Raw genomic sequence first — 16,249 nt, 5'->3', positions numbered from 1 at the left:
AGGAGGGGCTTTGACAGAGCCCAGAACAGGCAGTCAGGTTACCATTTTTTCCTATTTTTATCAATTAATCTTGAGACAGGGTTTCTTGTAGCTCAGGCTGACCTCAAACTTGCTATGCTCCTGAGGATGACCTTGAAGTTCTAACCTTCTTGCCTTTGAAGTGCTGAGATTACATGAATTGTGCTGGCATGCCCAGTTTATGCATAGCTGGAGATAGAACCTATGGTCTCATACATGCTAAGCATGCACTCTTCAATGGAGCTACATCCCCACCCTTCGGTCCTTCCCCTCAGTCCTCATTTCAATATGCACCTGAATACCTGAATGCCTTGACTGTTTTTGATGTGTATATGGGTGTGTGTGTGTGTGTGTGTGTGTGTGTGTGTGTGTGTGTGTGTTCGAGTTTGAGTGCAGTTTACTGCAGGGGTTTACAGGTGGTTGTGAGCCACTTGACATGGGTGCTAGGAATTGAGCTAGAGTCTTCTGGAAGAACAATATGTTATGTGCTCTTTTTTGTTGTCTTTTTTTTCTGAGGCAAGATTTCTCTTTGTAGCCCTGGCTATGCTGGAATTGCACCTTATAGACCAGGTTGGTCTTGAACTCACAGAAATCCACCTGCCTCTGACTTCTGAGCTGGGACTAAAGGCATGCCTGGCTAAGCAGTAGTGCTCTTAACCATGGCGCCATCTCTCCAGCCCCTACCTTGCTGTTATCATGGAAAGATAGAAGCAGAAAAAGATTCTTTTGCTTTGATAGAATTTCAGATTTCCAAAAGTTGTAAACACAGTACGGGAAACTTACCTTTTCCAAAACAGTTTTGAGAGTTTCTTACCAGGCTTGATTTCTTATCACTCTTGAATACCTCCCTGTGTATTTCCTAATAACCAGGGTGCTGCAGAATTCAGCCTGCTCCGTCACCACCAATCAGTACTCAGGCCAGACTCTGCTTGTTTCTTCTTCTTCCCCTTCCTCTTTCTCCTCTTTCTCTTCCTCCTCTACCTCCTCTTCCTTCTTCTTTTCTGGTTTTTGAGATAGTGTCTCTCTGTGTAGTTCTGGAACTTGTTCTATAGACCAGGCTGACCTCGAACTCACAGAGATCTGTTAACAGAAGTTTCTGTCCCACCGGCAGCTGGTCCTGCAGCTCTTCAGTCCCAAAGAAATACACAGAGGCTTATATTGATTATAAACTGTTCAGGCTTATTATTAACTAGCTCTTACAACTTAAATTAACCCATAATTCTTGTCTATGTTTAGCCATGTGGCTTGGTACCTTTTCTCATCTTGCTTCCTCTGCATCTGCATCTCTGCCTGTCCTTTTCCCAGAATTCTCTTAGTCTGGTTGTCCTGCCTATACTTCCTGCCTGGCTACTGGCCAATCAGTGTTTTATTAAATTAATACAAGTGATAAATCTTTACAGTATACAAAAGCATTATCCCACAGCAGAGCCCTGCCTGCGTCTGCCTCCCCAGTGCTGGGATTCAAGGTGTGTGCCATTACACATTACCAGACTGGGTTTCTCCATGTGTCCTAATGTCTGTGGCTTGGATCCCATGCTGCCATTGGTAAGCAGGTCTATGGGGTCCCCTCTCATCTGGGTCAGTTCCCAGGCTCTTTCTTTGGTATCATGGCCTTGACACCAGGTAGAGTCGTGAGCTGATCTGGCCTGTAGTCCTGACCTAGGTTCAGTCTAATATTTCTCTGAAAATGGACTTGGGCATCAGTCTTCTGCAAGGGCTCTCTGGGGAGCTTCCTGCCAGGCATCCATCTGTTGCCTTCATGGTGCTTGGAGCTCTCTTGCAAGCCCGTCAGCCAGACCACACTTTGATAATGACTTGGTAATGACTGTTAAAGGAGGGTTTTGAGACTGTGCCATGCTTTTTATCATGCTTTTCTTTCTTGTTAGTATATTTGTATCTGTGTGGACTCATGGGTTTCTTTCATTATTTTAATGTTGCCATCATGGTAGCAGATTCTTGATCACTATCCCAGAGCTGGGAAGCAGGAATCCCTCAGGACATGTCCTGTCCTCTTGAGTTGGCATTACCTTTTTTGTTTGTTTTTGACTTTTTGAGATAGGGTCTCACATGGCCCAGCTGTCCTCAGTCATGGTATGTAATTGAGACTAGCTTTGAATTTATCTTTTTTTATGTTTATATTTATATTATTTATATTTGAGACCAGTTCTCACTATGTAGCCATGGCTGGCATGAATACAGCCTCCCAGGTTGCTGGGGCTCCGGGTGTGTACCACCACGCTACTTTGAGTTGCAGGGGATTGTCCTCTTCTCTGAAGGCCTTTCAGGTGACCTCTCCTCCTAGACCTGCTGGGTTCCCAGTAGCTAACTTCTACCTTGGGACTGTCCTGCCTCCCACAGCTGTGTCAGGTCAGGACTGGCAAGGAGAGCTCAGGGAAGGGTGGGACAGAGCTTTGAATCCTGCTTCTGCACTCCGCACTCACGACTCTAGCCTTCGGAGCAGCTCAGGAGATACCATTGCCCAGGCCACCGCTGTACATAATGTCCTGGACTCGCATCCTAGGGCGCCGGATGGATTTACGAGAATATTGTGATTGTTCCAAAAAACCAGGAAACCAACAAATGAGGACAAGCAGGCTAAAGCAAGGGCTTGAGGGGAAGAGTGCTTGGGCAATCTGAACTCTGCCCTTGGCAGGATCCGCTTTGGATCTTTCTCAGAGTACTCATGGGTTGAAAAGGGCTGTTGACAGATGCTGGGGCCTCCTAGATTCTGCCTCTTAAGCTTTTTTTTTTTTTAATTTTATTTATTTACTTTTTGGCTTTTCGAGACAGGGTTTGTTCTGTGTAGCCCTGACTGTCCTGGAACTGCTCTTTAGACCAGACTGGCCTTGAACTCAAAAATCGCCTGCCTGTGCCTTCTGAGTGCTAGGATCAAAGGCGTGGATTCTCCTGCCTTAGATTCTGTCTTTTTTTTTTTTAACCTTGATGTTAGTGCATACTTGTTTCTGAGAGTTAGAATCTATATTTTTCTTTCCCCTGTTATAGAGTGTCTAAGCTGTGTTAGCCTCCAGGGCTTCATAGGTGTCCTCAGCACCCTTCCTCGACACAGGGTTTCTCTGTGTAGCCTCAGCTGGAACTCACTCTGTAGACCAGGCTGATCTCGAACTCACAGAGATCCACCTGCCTCTGCCTCCTGAGTGCTGGGATTAGAGGCATGTGCCCGGCTCAAGACTTCACTTTTTAGAAGAGTTTTAGGATAAAAGAACTCTCTTCCTTCTGCCCCTGAGTTCTCCCTGAAGTCCCATCGCAGCTGCGGGAGGCAGGATAGACATTTACTGGGAACCCAGCAGGCTTAGTCAGTGGGTTCGTTAGGTAAAGAGATGGCCTGGAAGGCTCCAGAAAAGAGGAGAGCAACTCAAAAATATCGCGGTGATAGACACTTGGAGCCTCATCACTTGGGAGACAGAGGCAGGTGGTATACACCTTTAATCCCCACAGAGCCAGGTAGATCTCTGTGTGTTCATTCCAGCCAGGGGCTACATAGTGAGACCCTGTTTCAAAGCCAGATGTATTGGTACATACTTGCAGTATCAGCACTTGCAAGGTGAGACAGCAGGGCCAGAAGTTCAAAGTCATCCTCAGTTAGTTTCCAGCTGGAGACTACCTTGTCTTACTCCACCCCGTCCAAACAGAAAATAATGGAGTTCCAGTGTGCCCGTGCCCAGCTGATTTCATTATTGACCTCTTATATCGGGGTGGTACATTTACTATAGTTAAATAAGTTTAATTTTTTAAAATGCATATGAGCAATTGCTTGCACGTATATAACTACAGGGTGCCCAGTAAGGTCAGAAGGAGGCCCTGGATCCCTTGAAATCAGAATTAAAAAGGTTGTGAGCGTCATGTGGGTGCTGAGAACCGAATCCCAATCCTCCGGAAAAGCAGCCAGTGCTCTTAACCTGCCAGCCACATCCCCAGCCCCAACTATTGTGATTAAATAACAAAAGACACCCTTTATTCTGTCTTTACTTGTTTTACTTTAAGGTGCCAGGGACCCTTCTTACACTCAGTCAGACATCTCCTTAGCCCCCCACTCTCTCCCACTCCCCACCCCCGCTGCCTGGCCTGTAGCAGCTTCTCAGACTTCCTTTTGACCTAAGTGACCTTTGACAGCATTGGTCAGACGTTTGCAAGATTCCCCCTGCTGGGACTTGTCTAAAATTTATTTTGTACAGTGAGACCGGGGTTCTGGAGTTGGAGGGGGAAAACCTCAGAGCTCAGAGCCATGGTCATTGCACACACCCCAGTCTCCAGATGACTTATCACAGAAATTCTACTCTGTGTGTGTGTGGTATGTGTAGTGTGTGTGTTGTATATGTATGGTGTGTGTGTGGTGTGTGTGTGATGTGTGTATGTGGTGTGTGTGGTGTGTGTATGTGGTGTGTATGTATGGTGTGTGTGGTGTGTGTATGTGGTGTGTATGTATGGTGTGTGTGGTGTGTGTATGTGGTGTGTATGTATGGTGTGTGTGGTGTGTGTATGTGGTGTGTATGTATGGTGTGTGTGGTGTGTGTGGCGTGTTTGTGTGTGCGCACATGCTTGCTCCTGGAAGAGTTCTGCCTTCACACTTGACAGACAAAGGTTCTACCACTAATCCCCCTCCCCCACAGCCCCCCAGCCCTACCTGCTGTTCTGAGCTCTCTATCCTATCTTCCTAAACCCCTCTGAAGTTGGCCAGGGCTGTCCCATTTCCCAGATAAAAAGGCTGAGTCTTAGAGCTGTGAAGTAGAGCCGGATGCCCTCCAGGGAGGTGGTGTTGGGTTAGTAGGCTCAGTCACACTGGTGTTTGACACTTGGTATCTTTTCAGCTTTGAAGTAATTATAAACACTCCTGCTTTTATCTCCACTAGTGTGACTTCCTGAAGGTGTGGTCCCTACTGGGCGGGGTGGGGGGGGGCCTGGTTCAAAGGCACCAAGGGTGCTAGCCAGGAGGCCCTGTAAAGAGAGGGAGCCTACTTATCTCACTTGCTTCTTCCTCAAGACAGGGTTCAGCATCCTTTGTTTATCTTCTTGATTCTTTGGCAGAAGCTTTTTTCTTCTCCAGGTTCCCACAATGACTTGACACCATATGCCAGCTGGCTGATTGCAAAACTCAGGATTGCTTCCAGAGGACAAAGATTTAGTTTCGCTGATGTCACGTTTAAAATAGCCAGTTAAATCCTGTCCCATAAAATGAGAATCAGACAAAATGAACACACCATGGGCTGGAGAGACGGCTCAATGGATCAGAGCTGGCTACTCTTCCAGAGGACTGGGATTCAATTCCTCGCACCCACAGGGGGACTCGCAACTGTCTGTAATTCTAGGTCCAGGGTATCTAACACCCTCTCCTGGTCTCCCTGGGTACCAGGCATGCGTGTTGTCCACAAACACACATGCAGGCAAAACACTCACAGAATAATAACAAAATCTTAGAAAAACCAAGCCCATTCAAACAGAACTTGTGTCTCAAGCCAGAGAGTACCTGAAGCATTATCAGTGGCTTGGACTTGGTGGTTAGTGGTCACCTAAAGAGAACAAGCCACAACTTCCTGAAGTGACCACTCTACCAGGGACAGTGGTTACCAGATTACATAAGCAAGCACCTTTGCTAACCTGAGACTTGGTCATGTCACTTCATGAGGTGGTTGTTCTGAGCATCTCTCTAGCCCATTTCCTTGCCAGACCACTAAGAGCTCATCCCAAGCTTCAGCGGCCGCGTGACATTTCTGTTATCGGTTAATCTGCTGTGCATAGGTCAACTGGAATTCAGGGTCAAGCTGCTAAGCCAGAAAGCATGTTCTAGAAGCAGCTCCTCTGGCATGATGGCTTTCCTGCCATGGTTGGTTTGTCAGTGTGAACCCTGTTGGCATCACAGGGTCCCTAGGTGGCCTCCTGGGAATCAGGAAAGGCTCTGTCCCCCTGTGGTATGGTCCTGGTGGACCTGGGGTAGCTTGCGTTAGGTTGGGCTTGGTAATGGGGCAACTTCCTTCTTTCTCAGGCGGCTGGCGAGCTATGGTTAAATGTCACCATGCTCTTGGGTAGTTGGTCCTTATTTAAGACAAAAGGATACTGGGGTGAATGGCAGGGGCTGAGATGATCAGAGAAAGGTTGGGCCCTGAGAACTGTGGCTCAGGCATCTCCAGAGTCCTCAGAAGCCGCCTCAGGGTGGTACAGAGAAGAGAGGCAGACAGAGCAGGGCCCAGCCTGGCCTCTTTTGGCTTGTGGAAGGGAAACCCCAGCTTGTTCCCTCTTCAGAGACTGGCTTCAGGCATGCCAGGGGTTCATCCTGAAAACTTCTACTGCCATCCTGGGGGCATGAGCCCTGGGGTGGGCAAGGCTCAGCCTCACTGAGATCCTAGGGTACTGTCTGTCAACAGATGGGGAGTGCTGGAGGGGTGTCAAACTCTTTTTGGTGACACTCCTTTTGGTGACATCGCTACTTCTTTTTTTCTTTCAGATTCCAAACCTATTGAAAAACCAACTGTAAGTGCCATTCCAATACCCCCCCATTCCCCCACCCCCATCACCCCCACTCCCCCCACCCCCGGCTACTGTCTTTTTGTTTGACTTCACAGATCTGTGGTTTCAGGGCTGCTGGGCCTTAGGAAGACAGGAGACCTTTCTCCTTCCTTGACACCCAGGGTTCCAGATTGTGGGAGCTAGGAGCCCAGGGCTTAGCCTGGGGCCCCATGGTAGGACTTGGCCCAGGACAGAGAGCCCCATCCCACAGCAACCTCTAGCACCTGGCTCGGCCCCAGGGAATTTCCACCAGGACTGCAAACAGCAGTTTGGTTTGGGCCACTTTGAGGTCCTAAGTCTGGGTTGGAGGGAGGCTGTGATTATTTATCTCTTTACTCTGGAAGGCTTGCCCTCCCAGCTGGCTGACAGACACCAGCCACAGACACTTGCAAAGTTAGCTGTATTGACCGGTTACTATCTGCTAGGCACGCACACTCCTCCCCTGCCCTCTCTCCAGGCTTTGGCTGAGTAGCCCACAATGACCTCGAAATCCAGGTGTGCACCACCACATCTGGCTTGCTAGGCACCTTCCTTTGTGCTTTCTAGAAGTTACCTCAGAGAGTCCTGACTCTCAGGCGCTGGTACACTTGTCACATTTAGTAAAAGAGGAAATGGCAGTCAGACAAGTTAGGGGTGACCCAGCTGCTGGCTGCCTTAGAACCCCAGCTTGTACTATGGGACTTCAGAGCTGGTGCTGGGCCCTGGTCCCCGACTGCATCCTTTGGGGGCACCTGCATCCCCTCTTACAGGGTGCTCCACGTGGGCCAGGTGCAGGGCTTTGCGGAGACCCCGTTAAGGTTGTTCTGGAGAGCTGTCCTTTGTCAGGCTTCCCAGGGGACATGTGATGGTGGGGTTGAGGTGGGTGGGGGCAGGGTTGATGAGAACTTCCTGTGGCCATGTGTTAGGTGCTTATGCTGCACACAGTTTTCACTTTTTTCCCATTGAGCAAGTTGCTTCTCTCTCTCTCTCTCTCTCTCTCTCTCTCTCTCTCTCTCTCTCTCTCTCTCTCATAACAGCTACTCCCCCCCCCACAGTTTACTCTTTTTATTTGTAAATTTTATTTTATGTGTATGGATGTTTTGCCTGCACCTATGTCTGCGGACCACGTACATTCCTGGCACCTGCGGAAGTCAGAAAGGGGCATCGGCTCCCCTGAAACTGGAGTTACAGATGGTTGTGAGTCACTGTGTGGGTGCTGAGAACCGAACCATGGTCCTCTGTAAGAGCAGCAGTGCTGTTAACCACCGAGCTCACCCCCCCCCCCAGTTCCTATTTATTTATATTTTTTTAGACAAGGTCTTATGTAGCCAAGGCTGGCCTTGAACTTCTGATCCTCCTGCTTCCACCACCCAAGTGTGAGGATTACAGGCATGTGCCATGCCTGGCTAAAATGAGTGGGTTTTTTTATTTGTTTGTTCATTTTGGTTTTGGTTTTCCTCTTCTGGGAATCAAATCCGAGTGCTAGGCAAAGCGCTACAGTTTTGAGCTTTATCACCAGCCCTGGCCTTCAAGTCATCGTAAGAGAACCAAGATGACATAGATCTGTCCTCTGAACCCCTCAACCTGGGTTCCTTTGAAGTCTGAAGGTGAATGTCGCAGAGCAGGTATCTCATTTCCCTTTGCACTAAACTCATGAACTTGAGAAACCAAACCAACACAGTTCTGAGTGAGGATGTGGCTTTTTTTTTTTTAAAAAAAACTGTATTAGGATACAGTTAAAGACTTCTTTCCCAAGAGGTTGGGAGTGAAGAGGCCCCAGAAGGTGGCGAGCCTAAAGTAGACTTCCTGGCTAGAAACTTACTAACTGTATGTATGACCCCGGGTGAGTTCCTGCACTCCTCCAAGCCTCAGTTTCTCCATCCGTAAGAGAGGCAGGTGCTCATATGATAACCGTGCAGGGTGACACATTGTTCTTAGAACGGCACACGTAGTAAGCGGAGCGTGTGTGAGTCACTGACTGCCGCTCTGTCTAGTGAGTGGAGGATGCGGCCTGGTAGGTGGAATGCTTGCCTATGAAGCATAAAACCTTGAGCTGGAGCCCTAGCCCGTCATAAACTGGGCGTGGTAGCACCCTACCCCCCCCCCCAATATCAGTGTTAGGGAGGTGAATGCTGGAGGACCAAAAGTTCAAGGTCATCCTTAGCAGCTTATCAAGTTTGAGGCCAGCCTGGACTAGAGAAGACTGTCACAATGAAAGACCAAACAGTAGCAGGGTGCACACCTTTAATCCCAGCGCTTGAGAAGCCTCGGAGGCAGATAGATCGCTGCGAGTTCATAGGCCAGCCTGGTTTATGTATTAAAATAAAGTTCTAGGTCAGCCACGGCTATTTGGTGAGACACTATCTTGATTGAAAAACAAAACCTTGAGAAAAACGTGGACATTCTTGGGAAGGCCACACACAGGTACATCATGCTGTCACGTGACTTGTGGCATCTTTAAAGCTCCCTGGCCATTTGGTGGAGTGGGGGCAGCCCTGCCTCAGCTCTTACTCCTGTTCACAGCAGCCAAAGAGAAGCGGGTCAGTGACAGATGCCAGCACAGGACACAAGTTGAGCCCCGCGAACCCTCCATCTGTGGAGATCTGTACCAATGTGGGGGCCGCCTTCCTGGAGAGCCTGCCGCTGTTGGATGGCAGCACAGCTGGGAATCCTTTGACCCCCAGGGAACCTCCAGAGACCCGGGTATCCACGGAACACACGAATAATAGGATTGGTGAGTCCGCCTATTAGAAGGTCCTGGTTGAAATCAGTGGGCAGAAAGAGACGGATGCTGAGCTCTGGATGGGGCTAGGGGAGGGGTGCATCCCTTACCACCACTCACTCTGCCCCAGGTCAAGCTTCTGTCCAGGGAGAATGGCACAAGTGTCACTTCATGGGGACTGCTGGGGACATTCACTAAGTGGGCGTGTGCTGATGAGTGCCCTGATGGTCATTATTTTCTTTTTAAGTTATAAACTGACTGGCCCATTAGCTCAGGCTTCTTATTAGCTCTTATAACTTATATTAACCCATTATTCGTATCTACGTTAGCCACATGGCTCAGTACCTTTTTCAATGAGGCAGGTCACATCCTGCTTCTTTGGTGTCTGGGCACGACTGCAGAAAGAGCTTCCTTCTTCCCAGAATACTCCTGTTCTCATTGCCCCACCTCTACTTCCTGTCTGGTTGTCCCACCTATACTTCCTGCCTGGGTACTGGCCAATCAGCGTTTATTTAAAACATAATTGACAGAATGTCCGTGATGGTCATTATTAAAGAGAAAGAGAATCCTTCCCTATTGGCCTGAAGGCAGGCAGGCTGGTGACGTCAGACACTTATCTGGCAATATCTCTTTGTGTCTGTCACACACTTCTGGGAAGGACTTTATCCCTCTTTCATGGCTGGGGAAACTGAGGCTCAGGGTAGGGGGATGTGGAGCGAGTTTTCTTATTGAACTGCTGGGACTCAAACCCACATTTGATGGGCCTTGAAGCACTGGGTTGTCCATACCCCCCGTGAATAGCAGCAGGAACGTGGAGGCCAGCCCTGACCCCCCAGCATCTCCCATCTCTGCTGCCCTCCAGCCAGGACAAACATTCGTCGCGGCTCCTATGGGCCCTGACTCCTTCCTCACTTCCTACCACCCCGGAACACATCAGAGGTTCTCAACCTGTGGGTCTCGACCCCTTCAGCAAACCTCTGTCTCCAAAAATATTTGCATTATGGCTTCTAACAGTAGCAAAATTACAGTTATAAAGTAGCAATGAGAATAATCTTATGGTTGGGGTCACTATAGCATGAGGTTGTATTGAAGGGTCTCAGCATTAGTAGGTCGAGACCCACTGATATGTATATATTGTCCCCACCAGTGTAGATGGAGCGTTCGGTTCTCACTCTGGCATTCAAGACTGGTCTCAGCCAACCGCTCTGTCCCATCCAACTCACCCGCTCTCCCTCTTAGGGGTGGTTTTCTGACTTTCAGCTCTCTGCCTCTCTCCTCCTCCCTCCATCCCTCTCTCCCTCTCACCCTAAGCTGCTCTGCAGGGCTGTTGCTTCACCTCCAGCAGGCAGCTCCCCTCTTTGGAGCCTGGTCACCTCCTCGTGTCTTAGTGCCAGCTTCTCACCGTCTACTCCGAGCAGGGCAGTCCTCTCTGCTGAGCTCCTCCACCCAGTGTCCCAGCCTCTCCAGGGCAGCTGCTCCCTGGGCCCTGTCTCCCTCTCTGGAGGGTTGCTGGCCCTGCCACGGTGCTGGAAGGGCCTCCATGGGTGAGGGTTCTTCACATTTCCATGGTGGTCTGTGGAGGTGAGAGCTCGAAAGCTGTCATTGTCTCAGAGAAATGTGTGCAGTCACAGCTTTTGGTAAGTTCTGGTAAGTTCTATTAGCGGAGAATGTGTTTGGGAAAACACTGCCAAAGGCTCCTTTGGTTTCCCAAGAAGTCCTTCTGGCGTTGGAGTGCAGGATGACCAAAGGGCTTGGAACTTGGAGACAGGGCCAGAGCCTGTGCAGGGAGGGAGGTAGTAAGGGCTGGGCATGAGGGTGGGGCTACTGAGGGAAGGCCTCAGAGGTCATTGGAGACACCAGGACTCCAGTGACCCCTTTGTCCGCTTTGTGACACACCAGAAGAGCAGCCTCCCCATTAAGTTCCCAACAAGGACAAATGGGCCTTAACCTTCTTCTCTGGCTGTGCCCCCTCTGCCTCTCCTTTCCATCACTTCCCCTAAGCAGCTGGGGGTGGGGAGCCTGTGTTGCCTGTAGAGGTCAGAGGACAACTTGTATGTGTCAGTTTTCTCCTTCTACCGTGTGGGTCCCCGGGATCGGACTCAGGTCTTTGGGTTTGGCAGAAAATACTTCCATCTGTTGAGCCATCTTGAAATACCTTCATCTCTCATCTACATAATTTTCTCTGTCTATTCTCTCTCTCTCTCTCTCTCTCTCTCTCTCTCTCTCTGTCTCTCTCTCTCTCTGTCTCTCTCTCTCTCTGTCTCTCTCTCTCTCTGTCTCTGTCTCTCTCTCTCTCTGTCTCTCTCTCTGTCTCTCTGTCTCTCTCTCTGTCTCTCTCTCTGTCTCTCTGTCTCTCTGTCTCTCTCTGTGTGTGTCTCTCTCTCTCTCGTTTGCCAGTGCATGAGTGTGGAGGTCAGAGTACAGCTTTTGGGAGTCAGTTCTCTACTTCAACCACGTGAATCCTGGGGATTGAGCTCAGGTTGTTGGCTCGGTGTCAGGCACCATATCCTCTGCTTCTCAGTTCCCCGGCCCCTCATCTCTCCTTTGTTGGCTCCTCTGGCCTGTTCTGAAGTGAACCCAGCACCTGACCTATGGTCCCATCTGTCGTTTTTAGTGCCAGGGATTGAACCTGGTGCCTTCTACATGCTTGGGGAGTGTCCTACTACTGAGCTACAGACCACCCATGTTTGTTTTAAATTTTTATTTTTAAAATTGAAAATTGCGTGTGTGGTGTGTTTGAGTGTGCATGCGTTCGTGTGTGCATGCATGTGTGTGTGCGTGAGTGCATGCGTGTGTGCATGTGTGTGTGCACATGTGTATGTGTGTGCATGTGTGTGTGAGTGCATGTGTGTGTGAATATGCATGTACATGAGTGCATGTGTGTGTGAATATGCATGTGTGTGTATGTGCAGAAGCCAGGGGTTGACATTGGTTGTCCTGATGGCTCTCCACCTTATTATGTCTTGCAGCAGAGTCTCTCACTTGAACCTAGAGCTCACTGATGCAATTAGCCTAGCTAGTCAGCTTGCTTAGGGATCCCCTGTCTCTGCCTCCCGCATGTCGTTACAGGCTGCTGCCACACCCACCCAGGCATCATATGGCTGCTGGGGTTCAGAACTGTGGTCTTCATCCTTGTAGAACCAGCACTCACTTTGCCTGCTAGACAACCTCCCTGGCTTTTGTCTGCTTTCTGGATAACCTCGAACTTCTGATCCTCAGGCCTCCTTGTCCGGTTGCGGCTGTTACAGACTTGCAATGTTGCACATACTCCCCTCTCTGCAGCATCCTTTTTACTTTTTTCTTTGGGACCGAATTTTACTGAGTTGTCCAGGCTGGCCTTGAACCCACTCACTTTGTAGCCCAAACTAGCCTTGAACTTGCTGTCTTCCTGCCTCAGTTTCTCCAGATTTAGTTCTGAGCCGCCAGGCCCTGCCTGGCTCCCATCTTCTGCCAGCCCCTCAGATGATGGAGGATGTGGGGTGCGGGCTGAGGAACCCGTGGGATACACAGTTTGTTTCTTTCTCTTGCCCTTCCCTCTGTTTGTTGTTATTTCCTATACTTCTCTCTTCCCTGTGTGTGTGGGGAACCAAAATAGAAGAGCTGGCGTTGGTGCAATGCTCTCAGGCATGTCAGGGCATCTGGGAGGCTTCTGGGCTTCCTGAATCTGAGGGTGTAACCCGGAGGCAGGGGTCCATGTGCCCCCTGCCTCCACCCACCCCCACTCTTAAGTTCCTTTTTGAGCTTCCCCATTCTCTCTGCAGAGTCCATTGCAGAATGGGACGGCGGGAGGAGGGGATGCAGCCCCTGGCTGAAGCCATAGGTGCCATGCCCATGAGTAGAGTCAGCTGGCCCTGTGAATCCAGGCTTCTGCTTCCCAGTGCAAAGGGCTTTGTTTCCCCAAGGTTCCCCGACTCCCTCCACAAAAGGCCATTCCAGCAACTCCCCCTGGATCAGCCTGTGCTAAGGACAGTCGCATGTCCTAGTGTTGGGGACTAGGTTACCCATCCACTTGACACCCATCATCCACCCTGCTGGCTGTCAGTGAGACTCAGGAAGCCGCCAATCGAAGCACAGAGTCCACAGCTGCTGTTGGGTATCAGGACCCAGGCTTCCGAAGAGTATGGCTAACCAACCAGCCAAGTTTGCCCAGACTGACAAGGCTTCCTGGGACATGGGACTATCAGTCCCAGGCAAACCAGGTCACATTGGGCATCCGGGGTGAAAATGAGGGTAGCCAGGCTGCTGGACATTTCTCTGGAGGTGTCCCTGAATCTTACCTTAGGGAGGCCTCAGGTTCTTAGCCAGGTAGTAGATTAGATTAACGGTGGTGATAGTGAGGGACTGTTCGTGGGAATACCGGGCCCCAGAGCTGGCTCTTGAGAAGAGCCAGGGACATCTGTGGCTCTGTCGTGTCCCCTAGTGCTCCTGTTATCCTGGCCTCTTTTACGGCTTATCTTCTGGACTGACTGCATTTTATCTTTCTCTGATCACTTGATGACATGCCTGGGAAATCATGGGTGGCCTCACAAAGTTTTCTCCATGCCAGAGAGGCGGTGTTATCTCTCTGAAGTCTCTCAGCAGGCAAGGTGGAAATGGGCTGAGGCTATGGTCTCGCCAGGATGAGGCCATGGTCTCGCCGCCCTCACACCTCCCCTTGCTTTGCAGAGAAGATCTACATCATGAAGGCTGACACGGTGATTGTGGGCTCTGTAAAGACCGAAGTCCCTGAGGGCCGGGGTCTGGCGGGATCTCCGGAGCCTGAGCTTGAAGCGGCCTTGGAAGTGGACCATGCCCCTCACTACCCGGAGCAGGAGACAGAACCACCTCTGGGCAGCTGCACTGAGGTCATGTTCTCAGTGGAGGAAGGGGGAAAAGAGGACCACGGGCCCACGACGGTCTCTGAGAAGTGACACCCAGTGTTAGCTGGGGCTAGAGAGCAGCTGAGTCTACCCTCAAGATCAGGTTAGCTCCAAGCTGGAAAGCTATTGTGGCTTGAACTAAAGCCCCAGAATTCAGTGGTAGCCCAGAGTGAAGCCTTCAGCTGCTGCCCAGAGCACTGACTCCTGTGTCCCCATGGTGGGCACTCGCTGTCAGGCTAGTGTCTGCTCAGGGAGAAGCCACAGGCTGGATCCAAGCCTGCTTGCCTACACCCTTGTGCCTTGCCGTCTCTCCCTGGGTCTCAGGTGATGGCTTTACTGGCATGCTACCAGCCTCTGGTTCCTGTACACATGGCTCCCTGTGGGCAAAGCACCGGCACCAATTGGTCCTACTCCTGAGGCAAAGGGAAGTTAAAGGGTGAACGCTCGTCACCACTGGCACCGTGACAGCCTGCACCCACCATCACATAGGACTCTGCTCCACAGGGAATGCACGCAACGAGACTCTCCTGGCCCAGCCTCCCTGAACTGAAGCCTACAAAATGGGCTGGAGATAACTCATTGTCCTTGAATGACCCTACCACGAAGCCTTTGGAAACCCAGATATCTTTGGATCCCGCCCCCCAAGTGGCTGCAGTGACCTCCCTTCCCCCAGCGCTGCTAGAGGCTCTGCTTTGCCCAGGGACTTCCTGTCACATGGAGATGGAGTACCGCCATCCCAGGGGTCCTCCACTCTCTGGGCCACCGTCTATAGAAATGGAAGAGCATTGTCCCCTAAGCACCAGGATCAGGCCTGGCACCTAGTGCCCCTGCTCTAGCGGGTTGGAGCCTGGATGTCGGAGGAAGCCCGGTCACTCTGCTTGTCATACTCTGAACTCGTGGTGAGGGAGCAATACTGGTGGACGGACATACCTGGAGTTCTGCTGAGAATTGAACCCGTGGCCTTGCATGTGCCAGGCAAATGTCGCAGGGCCGGTTTACATCCTCAACCCCAGCATCTCACACTAAGTACTGAAGCTGCTGTGACTGCCAGCCTGGCTCGCTCCCAGGGACCTGCAATAAACAAGCAGCGGACGGGATGGGATGACACATCGGGCTGCTGGTCTGTGGCCACCCGGGGACTCTGGACTTACCCTCGGGCCAGGCAGGGAGAGTTCTGTTTACTCACTAGCTGCTCACTCTCTGGAGGAAGCTGGGGCCCTGTAAGGAATCACAAGGGGAGTTTCTGAAACTGCCTGGATCTTTGGGGGAACATTAGAGCGGCTGGGTGCCACCAGGGCACCACCAGAGGCCTTCTACCAGGTTCGGGATCCTGGCCAGAAGGGATGTGTGTGGGGGCTGGGTAGTTGCCCAATTGCCTTGTGCAAGGACACAGTGGGTGTGTGGGCATACACAGTGACCCCAAAGCCATGTCATGATGACCATATGGACGCCACACTCCTGAGTGGAAGATATTGCCAAACTCTCTCTCTTCGCCCCCTCTCTTTAGATAGGATCTTTTTTTTTGTATTCTGTGTTAGTCTCAAACACAATATGTAGCCCAGACTGACCTTGAACCTTTGATCTGCCTACATTAGCTTCCTGAGTGATTTTAGGTTTGAGCCACCATGCCAAACTGCCACACACTTCAACAGAGTGACATATTCCTTTGCAAAGTGGTCCTTCACATGATTTTTGGCCCTCCAAAATGTGGAAGTGTGAGGCTGCAGACTGATCGCAGAATATGAGAGATGAGGAACCCCTGAGCACGGAGGCTGGCAGCGGTCTCTCTTCCCCCAAGCAGGGAGACTCCATGTATATGGCACTCACAGCTGAGGGTAAGGGGTCTGTGGCCAGCAGCGTGCCCCTTAAATCTCTCCATGTCCATCCAGGCTGTGGCCTCCTTCCCGATGAAGGCCTAGTCTCTGAGGATGCTGGGAATAAATGGTCTCTGCTCACAAAGCTGCCTTTGGTATTTGTAGAAAGACTCCTGGGCCTCTCTAGCACTTTCTTCCTACAGGCAGGTTTGGGCCACACAGCTTTGGGAAAGGGGAAACTGTGTTGCTGGGGAAGCCGGGGTCTACGGAACCCAAGGCTTCTATGGCTGAGGAGGAGAGGCCCCGCCACACTGCACACCACTCAGGGCGGACAGAGC

At 50.8% G+C, this 16,249-nt stretch overlaps 1 protein-coding gene across 2 annotated transcripts in view; it reads left to right on the top strand.

Annotated features, from left to right (window-relative positions):
* The window catches only part of Tnfrsf8 (TNF receptor superfamily member 8), a 55,269-nt gene extending 39,687 nt beyond the window's left edge, over window positions 1-15,582 (top strand). For both annotated transcript variants that reach the window (XM_075946053.1, XM_075946052.1), the window contains 3 exons: window positions 6,476-6,501; window positions 9,040-9,250; window positions 13,904-15,582. In XM_075946053.1, coding sequence (XP_075802168.1) covers window positions 6,476-6,501; window positions 9,040-9,250; window positions 13,904-14,148 — 482 coding nt within the window. In that variant the 3' untranslated portion in view covers window positions 14,149-15,582. The remainder of the gene's footprint in view (window positions 1-6,475; window positions 6,502-9,039; window positions 9,251-13,903) is intronic.
* Window positions 15,583-16,249: the final 667 nt, after the last annotated feature.

The sequence above is a fragment of the Microtus pennsylvanicus genome, chromosome 13 (genome assembly GCF_037038515.1).
Source record: "Microtus pennsylvanicus isolate mMicPen1 chromosome 13, mMicPen1.hap1, whole genome shotgun sequence".
In the NCBI taxonomy this organism is placed as follows: domain Eukaryota; kingdom Metazoa; phylum Chordata; class Mammalia; order Rodentia; family Cricetidae; genus Microtus; species Microtus pennsylvanicus.
This window is presented reverse-complemented; position numbering and strand designations above follow the sequence as displayed.